Source organism: Drosophila navojoa, chromosome 5, assembly GCF_054131105.1.
Source record: "Drosophila navojoa isolate 15081-1374.11 chromosome 5, UAZ_NAV_1.0, whole genome shotgun sequence".
NCBI classification, from domain to species: domain Eukaryota; kingdom Metazoa; phylum Arthropoda; class Insecta; order Diptera; family Drosophilidae; genus Drosophila; species Drosophila navojoa.
Window position 1 is genome coordinate 10,910,001 of NC_142893.1, and position 25,435 is coordinate 10,935,435.

At 40.5% G+C, this 25,435-nt stretch overlaps 1 protein-coding gene across 11 annotated transcripts in view; it reads right to left on the reverse strand.

The window, feature by feature from the left end:
• The window catches only part of grh (grainy head), a 52,909-nt gene extending 30,729 nt beyond the window's left edge, over positions 1-22,180 (reverse strand). For 8 of the 11 annotated variants that reach the window (XM_089261712.1, XM_089261711.1, XM_089261714.1 and 5 more), the window contains exons 1-2: positions 20,748-22,180; positions 10,792-12,608 (exon numbers count right to left, since the gene is read on the reverse strand). In XM_089261712.1, the coding sequence (XP_089117838.1) occupies positions 10,792-12,140 (1,349 nt within the window). In that variant the 5' untranslated portion in view covers positions 12,141-12,608; positions 20,748-22,180. Of the gene's footprint in view, positions 1-638; positions 1,146-3,592; positions 4,030-10,791; positions 12,609-20,747 lie in introns of those variants that run through there. The other 3 variants (XM_089261710.1, XM_030384742.2, XM_030384745.2) reach the window with 3 other exon arrangements.
• Positions 22,181-25,435: the final 3,255 nt, after the last annotated feature.

Sequence of the window (25,435 nt, forward strand, 5' to 3'; positions counted from 1 at the left end):
AACGAAATGCACAATAAAAGAGCTCGCAAGAATAATATAGATGGGTAAATTGTTTAAACAAAGAAATATCATAAAGGAGAGGAAACGCCTTGAAAACAAAAATCGAGTGGAACGAAACGAAACAAGTGAATTATTTTAAATTAATGCAAAATTGATCAAAATAAAGTTATTAATGCAAATGTTGAATCAATACGAAACCGTAAAAAAAAACAATAGCAACAACAACAAAATCAATAAAAGATTATCAAATAAAATTAAAGATCATAATTTCCATAAAGCGTTGCTATAAAAATCCTATAAGAAATGAAGAAGAAGACAAACTGCGGGCCATAGCGAATGGAGCTGGACTTGGTTAGATCATGGAATGGTCTGTGTCACAGCGCAAGTCTAAATAGAAGCCGAAGAGGAAGCAGCAGAGAAGAGGAAGAAAAGCAGCACAGAAGCCGCACAAACAGAATTTCATAACTTGATTTTTTTTCGGAAGTGCCGCTGGCTACGTGCCGACGCCAATTTCCACGAAGTTCGAGAAGGAACACACACACACACGCGCCGATGTGGAGCGCGGGCAACCCAAATTGGAGCTGGCTGAGAGCAGGAGCGGGCAATGGTCGAGAGCAGGGGCAGGGGGAGTGGCTTACCTCCACACAAGTTGCTGTTGTTGTTGCTGTTGTTGTTGCTGTTGTTGTTGTGATCTGTTGTTGTGCTGCTCAGCATCGACATCTCTGTAGTAGCTGTAGACAGCATACGATGAGGAGGAGGAGGAGGAGGTGGGGGCGCCGTTAGCATCGCTGGCTGCTGCAACTGTTGCTGCTGTCGTTGCTGTTGCTGGGGGCGGCGGTGTTGCCTGCTGCTGTTCGCTCAATTGTATCTCATCTGCCACCGATTGCATTAGCCCAGCGGCAGTGAGCGGCAGGTGTTGCAGCTGCTGCTGCTGCTGCTGCTGCTGCTCCTGCTTGGGCGGCTCATAGTAACGCGATGGGGATTGGCTGCCATAATGATGCTGAGGTAGATGTTGTGGCAAATGTTGCTGCAATTGCTGCTGCTGCTGCTGCTGCTGCTGCTGATGATGATGATGATGGAGTTGCTGCTGCTGCTGCTGCTGCTGCTGCTGTTGATGCTGCGCGTCTAGGCTGTAGCTGCTGCGTCTAACAGGTAGGGTTGGGTTGGTTTGGGTTAATCAAAAGACGAAACACGTAAAGGGAGAGCAGCATTGGAGCTGAGCTTTGGCGGCGTTCAGGTGCGTGCAGTTAGCCAGTCGAGCGAGCCCCATTAGCATTTATTTACATAACACATTTGATTATATTGTTTTTTTTTCTTTCTTTTGGCCAGGTGTGCGAGTGTGCGTGTGTGTGTGTGTGCCTGCTGTAACTCTCTTGCGGCAGCTTTTAGCTTTTTTTTTCTCAATTTTTTTATAGACGAATTGATTTGTTTAGCGCTATTAGCGCGATTAGATGAATGCTGTTAAAAATGCGAGCCAACAACAACAACAATGACTACAACAATGACTACAACAATAACAATTGAAAGCGGCGTCAACTCTCTTTCTTCAACACTTGAGCGACGGCCAAAGGAATCGGCAAGGAATCGCCGCAAGTGGTCCGCTAATTACTCAGTTCCCATGGCAAATGGAAGAATTTTAAGTGCAGGTATTGTGTTATAAATATATATATATATATGTGTTTTTTTTATGTATTTCTGCAACAGCCAAACACTTCATTAGCAGGCCCAACGGGGCGGCAGTGGCCGGCAACAAGTAGCGAAAAAAAAAGTTTGAGTTTTTGGCAAACGCATGCGGCAGGACTTGGAGGCAGGGGCAACCCTAATAGACGGCAACCCTGTGGATTCACATGCAGCGCATTAACACCTGAAAGCTTTAGCTTTGCCAAAAAAAAAAAAAACAGAAAAAAAGAAAAGGGGCCGTAACGTAGGCTGGGCGCTGTGGTATCAAAATGCCTGGGAAGTGGCAGCCCAGGGGCAGGCTCAGCCGAACCCAGCCCAGCCCAGCCCAGCGCAGCCCTAGGTAAGACAAGGTGTCCAGCTTAAAATGTCTTGGCGGACAAAAAAGTAGCATAAAACCGGATTCAGTGCTAGTGCAGCAGCTGCTACTGCTGCTGCTGGACGCATCCGAGACGCGACCGTTAGATCATAATTGATATTTGTGGCAGGGCCCAGAAGGAGACTCGAGCACGTAGACAATGGCCCAAGCAGCTCGGACAGCGTCCCTTTGCTTCCTGACAAAGCGCTAATTTGCATAATGCTTTCAGCTCTGGCCTTTAAGCAAGCCGAGAAAAAAAACGAAATGAAGAAAAAGGATTCATCATTTCGGGCTGGCCGGGATTCACATGGGCCGTCTTCAGCATTTGATACGGTCGAATGACGTTAAGCAGGAGAGAATGGGCTCTGCTACGGCTAGAGGCCACACAATTATTGTTGTTTTGTCATTGTTTCTCAACGTTGGACATCGCACCTCTTTCTTGTACGATCGCTCAGCGTCTCAGCAGCTCAGCGTCGTGGTGTGTCCGGCGCTGAGGACACTCGGCTAGGGCAACAACCCCTTCTGGGCAGCGGAGACAACGCATCTGATTTGCATAAATATATCAATCCTGGACCAGGTAAACTTTTCCATTTACTTCAATTTGGTGTTGTTTGTTAATGCATGTTCATTCCGTTTCATTTCAACCCCCCGCCTGGTCCTTGATAAGAACAACAAATCCTTTGGGTTCTATGTCCACCCCGATTGTCCCCTGTTCGCTGCGCATTTCTGTACAGCCAAACGGATAACCGTGGCGATCCCCGAGGTCCATTAATGCCCGAGCGCGCATCCTTTTGCGCCTGACCATGGCCATGGGTTGAGTGTGAGAAATTTGTATTGCGTCTGCGCTGCGTCTGATTCGATTTGATTCAAAGCGATGCCCAGCTGTTCCAATTGGGAAAACTCAGCGACGCCGAAGCATTTGTAGCATTTACATGCTCATCTTTTATGCAAATGGAGAGCGAGAGCGCGGCAGACTCTATCTCCCTCTCCCTCTCTCCATCTCTTTCTATAAAATGTCGATGGGTCGAGCGTGGCTAAAGCGAAGCCGCCAGCGTTTATTTTATTTTTGAATTTTGTTTCTTTCATTTTTGGTTTTTTCGGGCGTGGGGGCTATAAATTTCTTATTCGTATCGCATTAATTACTACAATATTATCAACAGCTACAGCAAAGACATAAAAACCAAAAACGAAACAACAAAAACAATAACAGCAGCCACAGCCGCCGCCGTCGTCGCCGCTGCCACAGCGCAGCAGCAGCGAACGCATAACGCAGCGGCCATATTGAAAAAGATGCAAAGCATACGAGCGAGATAGTGAGAGGGAGCGGGAGAGAGCGAGCGCCTGCGCGACATTCGAAATGAATGAACGAACGCATTAAAAGCTTTTTAGCTTAAGAGCTTTTCATACAGCAAATGTTACAGCACATTACAAAGTTGCACAAATACACACACACACACGCTGACATTATAACAGTGTTGGAGGGGGTGGCTGGTTGGACTCCCGCACTTGAACGCCGTCAGCTGTTGTCGCTGCTGCTGCTGCTGCTGCTGCAACTACCGTGACTCGGCTATCCAGTCTGTATAGGATATCGCATAGCTGCTGCTGGCATCCTGCATCATGTGCAGCCGTTAAACGAATACCGTTAACAATCGCACAAGTGCTCCGAACTGTTCGAAAAAGGCGCGCGCGCGTGCCTGCGCATGCAGCTGTTATACGTAGCTCTGCTGCTGCTGCTGCTTCTGCTTCTGCGACTGCGTCCACAGCTCATGTCGACCGTTTGGCAATGTAATTGAAACTACAATTGAAGCACATTGTTGTTGTTGGTATTACTGTTCTTGAAGTGAGCTTTTTTTGCGTTTTTCTCTTCCTTTTTTGCTGCGTTTTTTTTTGTTTTTATATTTCTTTATCTTTGCGCGCCGCGGCGTTTGCTACGTTGCGAGTTAAGCTCGGGCACTGATACGCATTCGCACAGTTATATTCGGCCAAAAAGAATATACATACATATATAACACTCATGTATGTACATATATAAATATAACAACAACAATTTGTATATACTACATATATAAACTTGATGCTGTTGTCGACCTTGTGGCTTTTCGATATCAACTGAAAACCACTTTGAGCGTTCGATAAACTTGTAGCGCCAATTCACAGAGTACATGTGGAGATCTAGAGATGTGGAGAAGTGTAGAGGTGCTAGAAGTGGTGGAGAAGTGGAGTATACCAGCAGCAGCAACAGCAGCAGCAGCAGCAGAGACAACAACAACAACAACTGACGACAAACGACAGTCGAAAGCGTACGACGTTGAATTGTGTTAACATGTTTCTTCTTGTCTCGCTCGACATCATTGTTGTTGTTGCTGCTGCTGCGATTGCTGCGCTGCGACTGCTGCTCTGCTGCAGGTAGACTGCGCAGGTGAACAGGTTTGTTTTTGTATCAAAATGTCCAAACGCTGTTGCACCTTTAATATTAATAATAATAATAATAAAATATCGAGACGAGAAAAAAAAAGCAAAATCAAAAACAAAAACAAAGACAACAGACACAAGCGACAGCGACAAGGGCTACACACCGAAGCTCTGTTGCCCTTACAGTCCAGCGTTCAGCGGCTCAGCTTAATTGAAAGCTTTCAATTTATTGTATTACAAAGCTCAAAAGCTTGATCATTAATATGTTTGCTATTATTTTCTCAATATTTAGTGATTCAATAATAATAATAATAATAATTTCGAGAATACGAAACTTTCGTACAAATGAAAATTTAGCTTTCATTGTAATATTCAAATTACGTTTAATGGCAAGCTTTAAAGCTTTGACCTATAACATAGCTATATAATAGCATTAATTGAAACGGAATAGTCATAAAAAAGTTTAACAGCTATGCAAATCTAAACATAGATTAAAAGAAGTTTAATTGCAAGTTTTTTACATAAAAAGCTCTCGAAATGTATGAGCTCTAAGCTTTTAGTTTTAAGGCAACATTAACTTTAATACCTGCTTTCACAACACATTTTACGATAGCTAAAGAAAAGCATTAGCTTTGCGAATTTATAAATCCGATTTGCAGCTTAATTGTGTATTAGTAAATAAAATTTTACAAATTATATATAATGTCATAACAAGCCTCCAAATAGAGGATATACATATATGTTTTATCTATCCCATCTTAATGAAATCTGCTTAAGATTTGATAACAATGCAGTGAGCTTTTAGGCTCAAAGTCATCGGCAAGCTTTTAATGCACTTGAAAGCTGCATGACAAAGCATTTGCCTAAGCTAATATTGCCTACAATGCAACCAATCAAATATAAATGCTCCATTTACGTTTCCGATGGCTGTTCAAGTGTGTGTGTGCGTGTGTGTGTGTGTGTGTAAACAATAAGCCCACTGAAATATTGTCAATCGAGGGTAGTTAGGGGCAAAGTCAAAGCCTATAACAAAACACAATGCAATAATAAATGCGCTTACGGCTCAAATATAATTAAAGACAGTCACTGTTTACCCTCTAAAGGTGTCGACAATTTGCTGGCCAGCACTGTACACACACACACATGCACACACAGACACTTTTTTATCGTGACTAAAATGTCGTATTAAAATAAAATAAAAATAAAAATTGAATAAAAAATGTGGAGGGGAACAAGAAAGAAAAAAAATGCTAAAATAAAATATCTGGCAAAAAATATGTTTTGCAGTTCGGAAATTTAATATGAACACTAAAGTGAAAGTAAGTAAATAAATGAGGTGTGCCTGTCGGACACACACTGTGTGTGTGAGCGTGTGTGTGTGTGCGTGTGAGTGTATGACCGCGAACGCCCCACAAGGAAGGCTATCATGAAGGGCATCCTTATGTATGTACGAGTATATGGAAATTTCATAAAGTGCAATTCATTTTAACACAATTTTCTGTGGTTTCCGCATGACAAATTAAAATACACTGCACAACAAAAGAACAAAAGGAAAGCTAATGGAGCTTACATGTGGGAATAGAGATCAGCTTAGTTTACTCCTCCAAGACCACGAGCTAAATTAATAGAAGGGAACTATTCTCTTATTATAGGGAACACTTTGAGTGTGAGAACAGAATGCTGAGAACAGTTTAGTTTGATTTTCAAAAAGCAGAGAAATGGGAACAGATGGGACATGAGAAGTGAAAAGGATGAACAGTTTAGTTTACTCTGCTGAAACTATAACAAAAGTAATGCAAAGAAACTTTTCTCTTATTATAGAGAACAGTTTGAATGTGTGAACAGAATACTGAGAACAGTTTAGTTTACTCTTGTAAAAGGAGCATGAAATATATATTGTATATACAGCAAGCTGTTAACTTCTATGAGAGCTGGGAACAGTTTTGCTCTTCAAAAAGCAGAGAAATGGGAACAGATGGGACATGAGAACAGAAAAGCAAGAACAGGCTAGGTAGATCTATTGAAAGTATATAAAAAGTAATACAAAGAAATTTCTCTATTATAGAGAACAGTTTGAGTGTGAAACTAGAACAAAAGTAATGCAAAGAAACTATTCTCTTATTATAGAGAACAGTTTGAACGTGAGAACAGAAGACTGAGAACAGTTTAATTTAATCTTGTGAAAGGAGCACCATATTTATATATGCAGCAAGCTGTTAACAGCTTCTATGACAGCTGGGAACAGTTTTTACTTACAGTTTTGCCTAACTGTTCCCAGTTAAAGAAACCCTAACAGTTGCGCTCTGAGAAGCTTTTATTTCAAATGAACTTTATACTCTCTCACGGCACGGCAGGTGATCCGGGCCGTCGAGCACTGAACTTTGAATTAGATCGTTAATTGAATTGTAAAATCGTCTTTGAGACAGACATAAATGATGGATATTATGTTTGATGCCCACCTATGGGACTGACGAACGGATAGACGGATGGACTGATGGACTGACTGCCTTGTTGCACAAGATGCTTTTAATGAAAATGCAATAGCCGTTAAATCGTGTTGGTTTTTGTTGTTGTTGTCGTTTGTATATATTTTTTATAGCGTCTAAGCAATAAATAAAACCATTCAATGTTTCTTTATAATCGTGCATTGCTTCGCACTCAACCGAATAATGTGGGTAATAAATGCCGCTGGCGCTGGCGCTGGCGTTGGCGCTGGCGATCGTTGAAGCTTTCATCCCAATGCCTTGACATTTCATCAAGCTTGCAAAGCTCCAAGATTAACGCGAACGGAGGGGAAGCGAGAGCTTAACTTTGCTGCACAGTGTAGTCGCTTGTAAGCAGCTTATTTATGCGATCCATGGCAAAAGGGTCCGTAGGACATGGAAAGGTACGACAGGCGAAGGATTTGCAGTTAATGCAGTGAGCGTCAACAGCGACAACAACAAAGGTCACACGCAGATGGCTTAATGTCAATTTAAAAGCAAAGCAATCAGCAAGGGCGACGAGCAGATACCCTTTAATGCGCGAGCAAACTTCGGTCCAAGCATCAATAGGACAAATAGTGATTATATTTATTAATTATGGATATTGGCGGATATAAATCATTGGGTTTGACTTAGACATACCCTATAAAAAATTATTAATTGGATTTTCACTACATAAAAGTATAGCATAAGTTCAGTATATATGTTTATACATAAAAATAAAATGATGAAAATGAATTTCGACTAACAGATACCCTGTACTTCATGCTTTATTCAAATTCTTCAGTAATTTTCAAATCTTTAACTTATATTTGACTTTTCCAGCTAATACTAACTCTTGAATAAGCTATAAACTGAAATCGACTGTGAGATACCCTATAAACGTCTTGGAAGTCTACCCATTTTACTGTAATAGAGCATAGGGAATGCTGAAATATACATGTTAGACAGATCATATTGACTAATTGATATCCTGTTATAGGTTGTTACTTGAAATCTATCAAAATAAATCTATGAATAATATATAAAACGATGATCAGAGCATAAAATACAAATTTGATACATTACAGGGTATGCATAGCATCAAATTTGTTAAACTCAGACATAATTGAGGGAGAAACCAAATGACACTTGCACTAATATACCCTGTAGGCACACTTTCAGGCATGGGGTACTGAATTTAGGCAACCACAATACGCCAAAACTGTCCCAACTAGAGATGAGAGGCAGGAGACAAAGAGAAAGAGAATGAGAGAAAGAAAGAACTGTTGGCAATGCAGCCGACCACATATCAGGGAAGGCTAAAACCAACTGTACAACATGCGAGGCGAACACCAACACGCAAGCCGATTGAGATGGAGCTGCGATGGAGGCTGGAGCTGTGGCAGAGGTTGTGCCAGCCGATGTGGTCAATGTGGCGCATTTGTTAGAATGCAACGAGGCAGCGGGGCAGCGAGGCAGCGCAGAGGCGCGACGTGGCATCGCCATCAACGTCTTTGGGGCCAGCGCGCGTTGGTCAAACAGCATGCCAAACGTCAGAGGCGTCTGCCGAGTCCAACAAAAGTCCAGGGTGTCCACCTTGTCCCGGCCAGCGTCCATATGCGGAAACGCAATTTTGTCGTTATTTATGGACCTTGGCGTGCATGCAACATGCATGGTGTGCTGGAGCAGCAACAGCAACAGCAACGGCAGCAACGGCAACGGCAGCAACAACGTATCGCAGCCTCCGCTATAACAGGATGACCATCGACGTGGCATTAGAAGCAAGAACAAGAAGATGTTGAAGAAGGAAGAGGAAGAAGGAGGAGCAGCAGGAGGAGACAACGAAGCGGCATGCAGATGCAGATGACGATGACTTAGTTGGTGTTGCAGCCAACTGGCAGCAGGCAGCGGGCAGCACCTTGCTCGAGGTGCTTACCACACGGCGCACATTCGAGCCGTAACGGTTCTCTATTAGATTAATTTATATTCAAATTTTTATTACTTGCGCATACCAAAAGCGCGACGACGACGACCATGATGATGATGATGGCGGCTGCTGCTGTTGCTGTTGCTGCTGCCGCGGCTGTTGCTCTAAAATGAATTGCCAGGCGCTGTTGCCGAGGTTGAGGCTTTGGCACATCCGCGTGGAGGCTGCGGCTGACTCTTTGGCTCTGTATTATTAGCCTCTCGCCTACTTGCAGATTCGATGCACGCCAAATGCCACAGATGTGGCTGCTGTTGTTGCTGTTGTTGCTGTTGCTGTTGTTGTTGTTGCAATAACGTATAGTAGAAACAGTTACAACGGAAGCTGTCATTCGCCTTGGGAATGGGGTCTGAGGATTGCCAGCGAAATGTTTCGGGCCATGGCTAAAATAGGGGGAATTGCGCTGGCGTTGCAGCCAGTTGTTGTTGCTGCTGCTGCTGTTGCTGTTGCCTGTTGCTCTTGTTAGTGTTTGTTGCCTATCGCAATAATTAACAGTAAAACGGACAGCGGTTAATTCAAATGCATGAGAAATGCAAATGATGCAACATTTTGTAAGCCAAAAGGACGTTTCGATGCCACCAACAACTGTTGTCAATGAAGTTGTTGCTGTTGGTGCTGTTGTTGGTGCTGATGGCGCAGCTGTTGCAGCTGTTGCTGCTGCTGCAAGGTCCAAGTATGTGCGACAATTAGCCAAGATTTATGATAAGATGTGGGCCTTGGCACATGGAAAAAGCAACAAGCTTAATTAACAAATTAACAAAATCTAAAAGGCACAATCGATCAGCAATCGATTACAACGATATCGATAACGATTGACAGCAATTGAAAATGAATGATCTGGTTAATTGTAAATGCCTTAAATGATATCTGAATATAGAAGAATCTCTAAGAGTATTATAAAGGGAATATGTGGGCTAAAATCCCTCAGAAATCTTTGTAAAATAGCATAATATATCAGCTTTAACATTAAAGAGATCTTTGAGTTATCTGCAAACTGAATTCATATATATGTGAATATATAATATAATATAATATAATATAATATATATATAATATAATATATATATATAATAGAATATAGAAGCATATATTTACATGTCTATATCTAGTTTGCAAGCCCTTTATCATTATATATAAGATAATAATAAAAATCAATATCTATCTCTGTTTCGATCTCTATTGCCAAGAAATCCAGCAATGTCTATAACCACCAGCACATGTCTATAACCACCGCTAATTGATATTGTATCATTAGTCAGCTTATAATTGATGGATTTTCCAGCACTCTTCCTTTCATTGACTCAATTTGCAAGCGATGACGAAGCGATGCAATAAAATGCTTTAGATAATCACAGAAAATTATAGAAAATTGGCAGAAATTAAAAAATGATAGCAAAATCTATTAACAAGCGAAAAATATATATGTATATCGTATGATATATCAAATTTGAAGCTTGAACTATTGAATGGGCAACAAATATATCTTTTATAATTATATAATTTATATTATCCTATTATGAGAAGCTACAATTTAGATGTTTCATAGAAAAAGAATTCAGGTACATTCCTGAGTTCAATAAGTGTTTCAATACTGCTCATAAGCCAACTAGGGAACAGTGAGCATAGGGTATACATTCAAGTAACGAAAAGAACCAGCAGAAAATTCCTTAGGATCAACCAAATTGTTTTACTTAAGAAATCCTAATACCCAAGATCTATTTATATTAAATCTATATGTATAAACTCTTAAATATATTCTAAAATCTAGCTTAGATTCCAATAGATGACTTTCAGTCTCCAAAATATCTTTCAAAGATCTCTGAGATACATTTATACCGAAGCTAAAGATACATTTATATCTATTCGTACAATACTAGTTTAAGGGCTTTACTCACCCCTGTAAATGTTCCTCGACATCGGCGACTATGTAGACGGGTTGTCCGGTGCCGCTGGTGGTTGTGGCATAGGGCAGACCCGCCTGCACCACCACCTGGCCGTCGGAGACGAGGCTGCCAATGTCACCGCCCGAATAGATCTCGAGTCCCTTCTGATCGCTGGTGGAGTAGATGACAGTCTTGCTGCCATCGTTGTAGATCAAATCGATGTGCTTGTCCGGCTGATACAGCTCCGGATCCAGTTTCTGTGGCACGCCCGACAGATGCGGCAGCTGCTTGACATTCACATTGACGCCATTCGGATCGGATGTGGTGTAGATGATGGAGCCACCGCCGGCGGCATGCTTCTTGTGATCCTCGTAGATCTCAGCCTCCGTTTTGATCACATTATCGTTGCCATAGTGCAGCACCGAGGCATCCAGGGGCAGGGGTGAGGTCTGATAGACGGCCTGATGGTCGTTGTTCAGCTTCTGGGCCTGGTTGTACATGGCGGTGGCCACCGCATTGTCGTTGGGCATCAGCTTCGAGGGATCGCTAACGATGCGCGTGAGTATGTGCTCGCCCGCCTCGTTTCTGGAGAGAATGTGATGCTCGCCATTGATGATCTCTCGCGAGATGATCTGCTGCTGCTCGCCATTGGGACCGACAACGCGTATGATTTGATTCTCATCGAATTCGATCTTGGCCAGCGGCTGATGCTCCGTTGGCTGCTGTTGTTGTTGTTGCTGTTGCTGCTGTTGTTGTTGCTGTTGCTGCTGTTGCTGTTGATGCTGTGAGCTCATTTGTGCCGCAATGCGTGCATCTATCACCTGGCCATCGTCATGGCCGCCATTCGAGCCGCCACCAGCGCCACCGTTGCCACCGCCGGTACCGCCGTCCGGCGGCATCACCACCTTGGGCGTCTCATAGATGAACACGGCCTCCTTGTCATACAGCTTGGCCGAATCTGTGTGCAGATCGAGGACATTCACGTTCGTCATGGTCGCCAGCTCTGGCTGCGGACTGTCCGGGGATCGATGCATTGTGGTTAGGAGCGGCACACCGTTTTGGCCCAGGGGCGAACTGTTGCTGCTGGCTACGATGTTGGCGCCCTGCTGGATGGGCGAGAGGGAGGCGTCGCTCAGATGGCCACCCACTACACCGACGCCGCCGATAACGCCGACGCCGACGCCCACGCCCCCAACGACGCCCAGGCGATGTGTGTGTGTGTGCGTGTGTGGATGCAGCGAGTGTGTGTGCGTATGGCCGTGGGCGTGGCTGTGTTGCTGATGGGCGTGTGCGTGGGCGGAGAGCGATAGATCGTTGTTGGACGTAATGACGCTCGTTGTCGCCGTGGATGTGGACATCATATATATATATATATATATATCGGAGTGTATATATATATATATATGTGTGTGTGTGTTTGTTTTTTTTCTAGGCGAAATTAATTATTGAACAAATTTGTGGAAGACTTTGAACTTTGAACTTGAGTTGTTGCTGTCGTTGTTGTTGTTGTTGTTGTTGCAGCTGGCAAATGGCGAAGGCATTCGAAATGTTGCAGGTTGTTTGTTGTTGTTGTTGTTGTTGTTGTTGGTGGCAAGCTTTGTTTGTTACGAGTATATAAACATTAATAATATCACTATCACGTTATGAATGAAGGCACTTGTTGTTGTAGATGTTTTTGTTGTGGCTGTTGTTGTTGTTGCTGTTCTTGTTACTGTTACTGTTGTTGTTGCTGTTGTTGTTGTAGATGTTGCTGCTGTTTCAATATTGCTGTTGCTTGTATGGCACTAAGGAACTTGGATAACAACTAGCTCCTCTATCGTTGTAATTAACTGCAATTAAAGAAAATTAAAAACAAAAATTAAAATAATAATAATAAATAAATAATGCAATTAAAGAAAATGAAATACAAAAATTAAAATAATAATTTTTTTAATTTAAATATTTTTTTTAATTTAAATAATTTTGAAATAATTTAAATAATTTAAATAAGTTTTAAATAATTTGTAAATAATTTATAAACAAAAATAATATTCTAATACAAATATTTAATATCTTAAAATCATAAATTTCAGAGATAACTTTTAAAACAAAATTATATTTAAAGTATTTGTTTTATCATATGCTATCTCTATTCAGAGGCCCATTTGGCCCTTCAAGTTGTCGCCGAGCAAGTTCAGTGCTATATAGTAATATGTATTTATTTGGTTTATAAGAGCAGGAATGTCGCTCGCACTGTGACTCACAACAATAAACATTTTAAATGGAATAAAAAAAAAAAAACAAACAGCTTTGCTTTGTATTAGTGATTCGATTCCACGAACGAAGAACCCGCTAATTGCAAAATAAAATATATTGGGCAATTACTAAGATTATTTATTACAAATATTCTGGCATTACGAAAGCTTCAATTGCCACACTCAAGTCTATTACAATTTTTATTTACAAAATGTGAATAATATTTGTTCCAATTTTAAGGTTTCTTGCTGAAATGAAACCCAAAATTAAAAAAAAAAAAATTATATACACATATAATTTTTATAAATTATTATTTTAAAATCAATTGAATCTATCTTGAATAATTTAAATACTTAATCTTTGCTATCAATATGTTATATATATAAGACATATTTCTATATATACTATTTTCTTTAATTAGAGCTCTATCAAACTCGCACAGCTCCATCTTCCTTTGCTCTGCCTAGCTGCTGTCCATTCATAATCCCTATAAGCTCGGCCCTAACAACTCAGTTAAGTATAAAGCTTCCATTTCATCTCATTTATAATAATAAACAATTACATTCAGTTAAAAGATATTCTATATATACAAAAAAAAAACTGGGCCTGTTTGACCGGGTGGATCGTGCCTTCTAAAAAAAAAAACAATCATAATAAATATAAATAACAAACTAAACTAAACGTTAACGGAATGTGGAACGGGTTCAAATGTTTGTGGTTTCCCCGATGAGTCGATAATGCGCTGCGTTGTTGTTGTTGTTGTCGTCTCAGTTGTTGTTGTTGTTGTTGAGTTGAACGTTTTGCAAAAAGCGAACAAACATGCAAACAAACATAAACAGAGAAACACGAAACAGTAACGAAACAAGTGGGAGGCCAGGCGGGGTTAGCCGGCATGCCAAAGGGAGTGCGAGAGAGAGCGAGAGAGAGCGACAGGGCGAGCGCTGTTGGAGGGACGGGCAAACAAAAGCTGTGCACACGTGCCCGTCGAACTAGTTTGACTCCTTCGCAAATGTCAAACGTGTAACTGCATAACTCATCACATCAACAACAACAGGTGGCAAGAAGAAGAGGAAGCAGAAGAAGAGGAAGCAGCAGAGGCAGCGGCAGCGGCAGCGCTGCTGGCAGTGGCAGCGCCGTCAACGCGGGCAGCGCTTAGCTTATTTGTGTTTTGTTTTGTTTACAGTAAAAACGGCATTAAAGTTAGCAACAGCAGCAGAGGCAGCGGCAGAGGCAGCAGCAGAGGCAGAGCCAACAACATCAACTATGAATGGAATAGTCCAGTTTGTTTAACTCTTTAACGGTTGTTGTTTCATTTTCAATTTCGATTTCAGTTTCAATTCCAGAATCTCAGCTCAACCAAAAATAAAGCAAAACATGTTTGAAACGCCGAAACGAAACGAAACGAAACAAACAAACAACAAGAGGCAACATCAACTTGTTGTTTTGATTTTTTAGAACAGGTACCGGTAGGTAGGTAGTTCCAAACAACAACAACAACAAGAGCAGCAGCAGCAGCAGCTACAAGTCATGTGCCGCCAATCCTTGACCTAATCCAGAAGTTGCTGATGCTGACTTTCTGGTTCAGCCACAACGGGCCAGGCCAGGCCAGGCCAGGCCAGGCCGGGCACACATTGGCACCGGCCCCGCCCCCACACCCTGCCTGGGAACTGGGAACTGGAACCCGGCTCAGGTGGCACGTCCACTGCCACTGCCAGTTATTGTTTGATAAAAAAAAAAAAAAACAGACACCAAAAAAAAAAACAAACGAGAAAAAAAAGTAAGCAAAGTAAAGCTGGCGTCGCAAAGTTCATGAGGCTGCCTTTGAGACGCTGTCTGTTGGGGATGTGGATAAACTTGTTTTCTTTTCTTTTCAGCATTTTTTTTTTTTGTTTTTTTCGTCAGTTCAACCAAGCTGAGCCGGTTGGGGTTCAACTCGCAGATCGTGTGTCTGCTCCTCGTTTGCCCATGCTGCTGCTGCCGCTGCTGCTGCTGCTGCTGGTTCCGTTAGTAGGTGAGGTCAGTGTCATGTGGCGCGCTTTGGTAGACTAGTTTTTGGCACACACACACACACACACACACACACACACACACATACACAGTCAGTCATAATGTACACCCAACCCCTTGTCAGCTGCTAAACCGGTCAATATCTTCTATATATAAATACTATATTGATGAGCTGCACGCCCGGCACGTGGCCAAGAGTTAGCCCGACTGGGTCCCCTCGCCGCCCCTGCCACGCCTCGCTGCTAGAAAGTCGTCAAGCAATTAGAAAACAATTAAAATGAAATCAAGAACAAATTCAAACTTGGCCAATTTGTGCAGCTTTATTGCTTTATATAACGATTGAGGTCAACTCGCTGTGCCCTTCGCTCTCCCATCTCGCCCTCTACATTCACCTGCCTCTCTCTCCCTCCAAGTCCCTCATAAAGTGTTTCTTTTTCGAGTGTTTGCCCCGAGCCATCTAGATATGCTCGACGAGCGCATTTATTCTCGATATTTATCCACTTGAGACTTTCAAGAGCAAAAACCCATAAAAAGGGGAAGAGCGAGAGAGAAAGGGAGAGACATAGAAGAGCTGAGCTAAATCTTTGGAATTGATTAAACGCTTTTGTCTAAACTGATCTAGGTAAATTGAATGATTCAAGCGGGAGTTAATGATGTTCCATATATTTTCGAATTTCGAATAGATGTCTGGCGATATGCAATTTAATTAAATCAATTCAATATCTGTGACATTTGATGGGGATAGAGGAGAGATCAAACAGTTATCTATTTGCAAGGCTGAAGAAGTTGTAAGAGACGGCAGGAGGCGTGGTAGTTGAGATTAAGTATGTATGTATGTATATAGTATATTGCTTATATGTATGTTATTAATGGGGATGTACAGCCAGCTCCACCTCGTCTTATATATCTGTTTTTCCTGTGTTTTTACAAATGAATGAATGAAGACTTAGAAGGTTAATCTATTTCGATTTGATAAGTTCTATAAGTACATCCAGGAAAAACCCCAAATCGAATCTCAGGCTAGAGTAAGTTTATACATTTTCCAAGTCAACATTGATTGATTAATATACCTATGTTATATTTACATATATTTATACATATTATATTATGCCATATTATAATATTCCCAGGAAATCTCGCTTAAGCAAAAGTCAAAGGCAACATTGTTGTGAGACGTGATTTGCATTTAAATAGACTTAGTTTATATCATATCAGAATATACATGCTATATTATTGCTATAACAGTAGTATTATAGTAGTATTTCTCTAGCTGACAGTATCCGAGTGGAAGATACCCAGCACTAAGTACAAAGTGAACCGAATTTTGATGGTTTAAGAGCAGGACATGGAATCTAGATCTCTGTAGTTGTAAAGCTCAATGAGATCAACAAAGGCTCAGGGCTGGATCAACTCGAGGACTGCAGCAAACGCAGAGAATACAAACTTTACGTCACTAACCACGCCTCCTGTCGCCTCTTACTGTACAGTTTCAAGCTGAATTTGCATATTCAACGCGTTTAGGGTAGACGAACTCATATTTATATTGGACAGTTACGAAAATAGATTCAGCCATTTATTTATATATTCACAATGAACAAAATGATCAACTAATTAAGTTTTATTTGCTTAATTGACTTGTTTGTTTAAGTTTGATCGAAATTCGCATTTATCAGTGAAACGGAAGAAAGTATAAAATAAATATTATATGGAATCAAAAACTGTTCCATAACCAGATCAATTGGAAATAGTATAAAATATTTATATAAGGAAAATGTTAAGGAAAACTTTAATGCAATGGATTGGGCTATTTCTCTAGAAGGATCGTAGATTGTAGATCATGAATATAGAAATCTTTGCTATAATCTGCTTTATAATAATCGCATCGTATAGCTGTTGAGAGATCCTCAGCAAAATTCAATTATTATCGCACATAACTATCATATATAAGAGAATAGCTAGCTATAATTTCTCATATGAGTATTTCTTTGGGAATCTTTCATATACGATATGCCGCAATAAAATTAATGAATATGCATATGCATAAGAGTTTCATCATCTTTCTACAATTTAGAATTAAATGAATTTATATGTACGTAATCTTAGCTATCGGCAATATATCCAAAAATATATATGTATATACATTAAGTGAAACCCCGTCTCTAATTTATTCACATTAGAAATTTAATCTGTGCATTGTTTATACTCATTCACGAAGTGAATTAGTATATTGGTTTTGTGCAATGTCCGTCTTGCTGTCCGTCCGTCCGTCCGTCTGTCCGTCTGTCCGTCTGTCCGTCTGTCCGTCTGTCCGTCTGTCCGTATGAACGCAGTTCATTTCGCCGCTATTGAAGCTAGAGACTTGAAATTTGGAACACATACTCGTGTATAACTCCGATTTATAAAGTGTTAAAATTTTCCCGATCCGCCCACTAGGGGCGTGGCAAATCGGAAAATGCATTTTCCGATATACCAGAAATCATGTTAGTTGAAGAGCTAGAAAGTTGAAATTTGGTATGTAGATCCGCGTTGACCCCCCAAGTCCAAAAAGCTATGGTGGATATATCTACGCCCATTGGGGGCGTGGCAAATCAGATAAAACTGTATCTCCTAAAGTTCTAAGGCTAGAACGTTGAAATTTCGCACGTGAGCTAATGCTATAATTCTATAATGACTGATGAAAAAATTTTATGTCTACGCCTACTGGGGGCGTGGCAAATCGGACCTGAAGATATAGTAATTTTTCAAATTTGGCTATATCTTAGGCACTATTGATGCTAGAGACTTGAAATTTGGTATATATACGCGAGTTGACCACCCAAGTCCAACAAGCTATGGTGGATATATGTCCGCCCAAAGGGGGCGTGGCAAACCGCAAAACTTTATATCTACTACAGTTTAAGAGCTAGAAGCTTCAAATTTGGATAGTTGAGTTACTGGTAACGGCCTCTATCGATGCCCCAAAAATAATTGTCACGCCTTTTTGGGGGCGTGGCATATCGAAAAATACCCTGTAATTTTCACATTTTTTGAGCGTAAGCATTCAAATTTCGCATTTACGTTACCGTTAGCTCTTTCTAAGAACAGGCCAAAAATGAGGTGTCTACGGCCACTAGGGGCGTGGCAATCGGGATTTGTAGTATCAAATTGCGACATTTATATGCTTGAGCTATCTATGTATGTACATGAATATACAAATAGGCTTAATAGGCATTGATAACACGGAAGGAAACATTTTTATAAAATCTAAAAATAAAATTTAAATATTTAAAAAATATAAAAGATGCTAAAATAACAAAATTTGCAATTTACAAAAAAGAGTTTTCCGCGGGATTTGAACTCGCACCCAAGCCATGTTTGTCAAAATAACAAAAACAAATATAGCCGGCGCCTTTGCCGACAACGCTGCCGCCTAATGTCAACAATAGTAATTAAAATGAAATCCAAAAATAAGATTCTTGTTATGAGAGTAGCGGATGGTAAATTCAAGAACAAAGCAAAAACAAATCAGTCTCATGTCCACGCTAGAGTATGCATTTATGTGTACATACATACACACATACAAATGAGCGCGTGCTTAAGAAAGGCTGGAATGCTTGATGCTACATATGCGTGCAGTCTTATGTATGTACATACATATACATGCATATGTATATGCGTACATACATATTTGAGGGCTTTTTAAGAAGAATAAAATATCTATTTTATAAAAAACGAAATATTTATGAAAAAAAAAAAAACTTAGCCTTGATGGGGACTTGAACCTCCGCCGCTGTAACATAACTTGCGACGCCTTTAGCGCCCACGCTATCGCTTTGCTTTACAAACTGGTAGCTAAAATACAATAAGCTAATAACAGAGCGTCATCTGACAAAACTACAATAACAGCTAGAAAATCCAGAAATCAATCGCAATTCTTAGAATACTAAAAAGCGCGCTTTTGTAATGTAAACAAACGCTAAAGAATCTGCAATAGGTGTGACCGAAAGCTATCAACGAAAATTACCATACATTTGTACTCAAAAAGTGCACGATCAATATAATAATTATCGATTACTCGATAAAAATTACCAAATGCTACAATATAATCAAAAAGCATAATTGTTTTGTACTAATTTTTTTTAAAGCCAAATTAAATTAAATTTTTAAAGGGACTGTGAATGAGTATTTCGCAGTCGGTAGCGCCCGACTGCAACGTTCTTACTTGTTTTATTATTGGATCTTAAAATCGTTTCTATTTGTATTCTCGTAACTAACGCCCTAACTAACTGCTTGGCTTTCAGAATGGAGGAATATAATCGTTTCGAAGGCAATACCATTTGGAATCCCATCAAGATTTGACATAATTTAGACCCCGACAGTCATTTGATATAAGAGTATGCAGAGATATGTACCCAACTAAAGGTGTGTGTGTGTGTGTGTGTGTGTTCACCCAAAGACAAGAAATGTACGAACCTAACCCTAAGCCATCGGTCAAAGCCGGGCATCAATAACTACACGAACTCAACGAAAAAACAAAAAACAACAACAACAACAACAGCAACAAGAAAAGACCAAGTAAAGACGCAGACACTGAGAACCTAGAGAGAAGGTAAGAAAAACGCAGAAAAAGAAAAGAAAAACAATAAACGTTAACACGAACACGAAAATAAAATAACTCTCTCACGAAGTTAACCCCCGCGCCACTCCCCTATGCCATTCATTCCTCTCCTCCGCCTCCTCCTCCGCCTCCTCCTCCGCCTCCTCCTCCTACATCGCAGCGAGCCACCTCGCTGGCTTTTGTGTGGGTTAAGTGTGCCCCGAGTCTTTGTAGTTGTGCCTGTGTGTGTGTGAGAGCTGACGTGCACATGTGAGTGTCATTGTACATTCGTATGTGTGTGTATGTGTGTCTCTGAGTCTGCTGCGTAGTGGCTAACGCAAGAGACAACGACAGCGACAGCTACAGCGTTAGCGACGGCAGCGTCAGCGGCGACGCTGTTCATTTTACTGTACCATAATCGCAGCCCCAAATTGATCGCCATCATCAATGTGCGGACCACTAACAAAAAGTATAAAGAATAATACAAAATACAAAAAAAATCAAAGAGCAGCAGCAACAACAACAACAGCAGCAATAAAGCCAAAGTCAACGAAGTCGCTGCCCAAATGCTACAAGAAGCCACGAGAAAACGTAATCAAAAACACAACAGCAACAACAACAACAGCAGCAGCAGCAGCAGCAGCAACAGTAACTTCGATTTTCGAACAAGTCGACTGAGACGCTGGCCGCAGCAGCACCACCAGCAGCGTCGCATACACAGACAACACCTTTTGATCCCTTTTCGCCCGCTTTGCGCTGCTCCGTTGTCTGACCGAACGAGCGACTGAACGAACAAACGAAGCGAATGAGCGAACCAAACGAACACGCGCGCTTGCGCTCTCCCTCTCTCTGTCTCTCTCTGTCTCTCTCTATCTCATTCTCTCTCAGGCTCTGTCTGGCTTACACGCTCTTGCGCACTCTCCAACACTATTGCCTATTACCATCGCGGCTGCGACGTTGACAGCGCACCTTACAGGGTGCTTTATATTTGGCTTTTATTGATGTCGCTGTTGCGCGTTTCTTTAAGCCTGGCTCAGAGCGCAGTGTTGCATTTTATGCATTTATAATTACTTATCTGTATACACGTACATTTATATATACATATATATATTTATATAGTAGATTGCGAGAACGAAAGAGCAATACTTACAAATATGTATATTTTGTATGCGTTGCAGCTGTCCACAGCGCCGAGTACCAGGTAAAACGTTGTATATATCGGAATTTTGGCACTACAATTCGTAAGGATCACTATGGCACACTATCACTGGAAGGCTGGAAGGCTTGGTAGGCGGCGACGGCATGTTCGAAATAATTTCGAGAAAAAAAACACCGTAAATGTTTAACGAACTAACGAACGTAACTACATATATATGTGTGTATGTGTGTGTGTGTTTTGCATGTATTTGTGGTGCCCGCTTAATTCGTGGCTGACTGCTGGAATTGTTGATTGTTGTTGTTGATGTTGACGTTGTTGTTGTTGTTGCTGTTGCTGTTGCTGTTGCCGCTGCTGGTGGGTGCACCTTTCGCCACTTTAGCGCTGCTGCTGCTGCTGCTGCTGCTGCTGTTGGTATGCGTCTTTGGCTCAAAGCCTGGCTGTTAGCTGTGAGCTTCTAATGTGCGACTCCTTGGTCTCGTTGCTGCTGTTGTTGATTGTTGTTGACTGTTGTTGCTGCTGTTGCTGCTCTTGTTGTTGCTGTAGTGGCTGTGTGCATTTTGGACGCACGCACACACATACACATACACGTACACACACATGTACAATGCACAGCTCACAGCATTAACATTTGATTTGCGTATTTTGCATAAAACTTTTTTAATTGCCACGACGTACACGAAACACGGCTGCGGAGGCGGTGCTGGCGGTGGCAGCGGATGCGCGCAGCATTTGCGTCTCTCTTTTGTTGTTGCTGTTGTTGTGATTGCTTTTGCACTTTTGTTAACAGTTTATACATTTTTCATTGTGGAGCCCGCCTTAATGCTTTAGTTTAGTATTTTAGTATTTTTTGTGTGTTGTTGTTGTTGCTGTTGTTGCTCTGGTTGGTATATACACAGACACTGGCACACACATACACCTACATCTGTGTGTGTGTGTGTGTGTGCTTTGGGTTTACGCGCTTTTTTAAATTTCTGCGCGTTCTGCTTTTGTTGTTCTTTGCTTTTGTTTTTGCTGTTTTGCTTTTGCGTTTTTTCGTTTTGTTATTAATCACAATTTGTATTTTGAATTTTTATTTCTGTTGCCGTTGCTCAGCTTTGATGGCGTCTCGTTTTGGCTCACACAAACGCACGCACGCACACAGCGACGGCAGGCACGACTCGCACACACGCACACACATGGGCACACCACAGCGAGTACATGCACACAGAGACTGACTGAGACATACACACACACACACACCAGCAAGCGCGCGCACTGTTGCTGGCACACGCGAACCGAACGCGAACGTATTTCACTCTCTATGTATGTGTGTGTGTGTGTGTTTTTTGTACTTTTCTTCGTTTCTATTTTTTAGTGCTTCTTCTACCTCTGCTGCTGCTGCTGCTGGTTGCTTTACTTCACTTTATTAACGTTATTTAAATATTTCGCAGAGTTTTCTCAAATATGCTGGCAACTCTGTGCTTCTAGCAATTTCAATTAATAATTATTTGTATTCAGTATTTCATTTGTTGTTTATTGAGGAGCCAAAGCGAAAATGTGTAACTCGCCTGCACGAAAGGTACGAAAAACTTGTCGCGGATGAACGTTGAGCTCGGCTATAATGCCCAAAGAGTCAATTGGAGATTGTTCAACTGTTGAATGTGTTGTTGCTGCTGCTGCTGCTGCTACTGCTGCTCGTAGCGCGTCGCTGCGGCAGCGGCTGCTGCTGATTCGGCTGCGCAGTCGCTGCTCACCTTCTCTCTCTCTCTCTCGCTCTCGCTTGAGCTCTCTCGACCTGTGTCTGTGCAGGCGCTCACAGGTGAATGTCTGTGTGAGAGAGCGTGCATGTTGCTCGATTATTATTGCTTTTTATGGTTTCACATCTTTCGTAACTGATATTGAGAGAGCTGCGTCGGCATCGGCATCGGCGTCGACGTCGACTGCAGCAGCAGCAGCAGCAGCAGTCGACCAAGCGAGCGAGCAAAACTGAAATTCATCGATTCGATGATGATGTTGTCTCTACACTGGCAACACAGACATGCACACAGGTAGCAGACCATATACATTTGTCCCTGCGCCTGCGCCTGTTGCGCTGCCAGTGTGTGTGTGTGCGTGTTTGTCTTTGTATGTTTGTGTGTGCACCTGCATAGCTCTAGAGCCGCGTTTCCCAGGTACGCATTTAATAGCTTGTGCAATAACAAATGACTCAGGCAACGAACTTGCTCGCATTAGCTGGTTTGAAACTTGACTAAAAGAATATTTACAGGTGCGCATTCAGAGTATTTTGCCAGCTGACGTCCCAGAATACAGTTGAGTTGAACGCGCAGCGCCTATCTGCTGATCCGGCCCTGTAGTTTTTGCGCTTTTGTAGCTTTCAGGTTCATTTTGTGGCTTGCATTCATTTTCGAACTTTCAAACATTCGAACATGCTGTGCCTTGTTTTTTTTTGTTTTGCTTGTTGCCTTTGTTGCGGCTGCGCTGCTGCTGCTGTTGCTGTTGGTCTTGCTGTTGCTGCTGCAGCGCCAGCGCACATTGTGAAAGTGGTAGTGCAGTTGGGCACCAGGTAGAGGCCAACTCAGATAGTTACCAACAGTGACAGAGAGAGACAGAGAGAGAGAGGGAAACATAGAAGGAGAGAGACTCACACACACACACACTCACTCACACATGCGCACTTAAAATAGTCATGCATATAGCACAAATGAATGCCATGTAGCCGACGGCACAGACTCCGACGCCGCCTTACGACAACAGCAACAAGAGCAACAGAGGTGACGGCTGCGTCGATAGCGTCGGCAGCAGAAAAATCAACGCTTTGTCGTGTGGACGGAGCCGACTGTTTGCTCAGTGTGCTTTTTGCCGTGTTTTCTGCTAGTCAGCATACAGGGTGCTTCGCTTGAGGCCGTTCGATGTTGCATTCACTTTAACATTCTTTAGACATTCTGCATGATTGATGAAAATTGAAAAGAAATTTTAATATAATAATCATAAAAATATATAATATAATTAAAATATATCTTAAAAAATAAAAAGGAAGTTTTATATTTTAAATTTAATTTTTCATATTTAAAAGTAAATAACATTTAGCTAAGTTTTATTTATTTGTTTAATTTATTAAATATAAAAGAATATTTTATGCCATTACACAAATGAAAAGAAATACAAATTTTAATTTTAAAACAAACAAAAAATTTAAAAAATTCCAAACAAATATTTTTTTGCATTTTCATTAAATTTCAGTTTTTATTTTCATGTTGTTTATTGTTGCAATATATTAAATTTGTTGTTGTTGTTGTTTTTTTTTTTTAATCTAAATGTATGCTTAGTTTAAACATGGTTTTGTATTCTTTTCTTTTTTTTCATTCTTTTTTTTTAATTTCTGTATGCCTTTTTTTAATAATAAATTTAATTTTTTTGTTGTTTTTAACTGGTCGAAACTTTTTACTAATACTTTGTTTTTGTTTTTTTTGCGATTACATTTACATTTATGTATTTCATATACAATTATATAGTATATATTTATATATATGTAAGTATATGTATGTGTGTATATGTGTGTGCGTGTCCGTGTGTGTGTTCGCACGTTTATATTTGAGAAATTAAAAGCAAATCTATTATTAATCTATTTTCACTCATAGAAAAAATGTATAATGTAATTTTTATAATTTGGTATTTGTCAACAAAGCATAGAAAATGAGATATTTGTTTAGGAAATCGATAACATTTCGATGTTCATCGATAGACCTACGCTAATGCAAATAGGTTGTCGAATTTTCAATTCCATGTCGCAGCCTGAGTGATGTAAATTCAATGAGCTTTTGGGTTTACATAAGGTCTACAGTTAGTTGGTATTTTCTATGGTATTTTCTCGGTATTTTCGTATTATCGTCTAGTGTGCGAATTGAATTGCAGCTAAGAGGACTAAAGGCAACTGGATTTAGGTAAGGTATACAAAAGGAAAATACCGCTCTGTGTGTATGTGTGTAAGTGTGTGTGTTTATGTGTATTTGGCTATTTAATACATATTTAAAACTAGACACACCAACTAGCTAATAGCTACTTAAAACATTCTCTGTATTTCAACTGAGGTAACACATTTTTAACTTTAAGTACGAAACATTTCTTTTTTTTTTTATTGTTTTGTTTATGTTTTGTGCTTTAAAATGCTGTGCCCCGAACTACGTTCATGTAATTCGTCGTTTCAGTTGTTAAAACTCATGTTAACTTTTGCTTATGATTTTTTGTATTTATTGATTTGTTTATTTTAAATTTTAAATTGTTTTATTTGTTCTAATTAATTCGACAACGTTTGCTAAAAATTTAAATATAATATATAATAATAATTTTTAGTTGCTTATTTGTTTTCAGTTTGAACGCCTTGAACACCTTGCAGAGTTGTTTAAGTAAAATTTAATAGCACTAAAAGAATTTTAGGAGAAGACTAAGCACATTTGAAGCTTAATTCTTTTTTTTTTAGTTTAAATTCAGCAAATTTAAAAACATTCGTAAACATTTTCAAAAAAACTTCAACATTAGTAAATTTAAGGATTATGTGTTTTAAAAATATACATTTGGACAATAAAGTCTTTTTTTTTTTAAATTTCTGGTAAGGCTTCTAGACATCAAATGAAAAATATAAAATTTAACTAATTTATTATTTCGTTACATGCTTATAAATCATAAAGCTAAGGAAGTTTTTT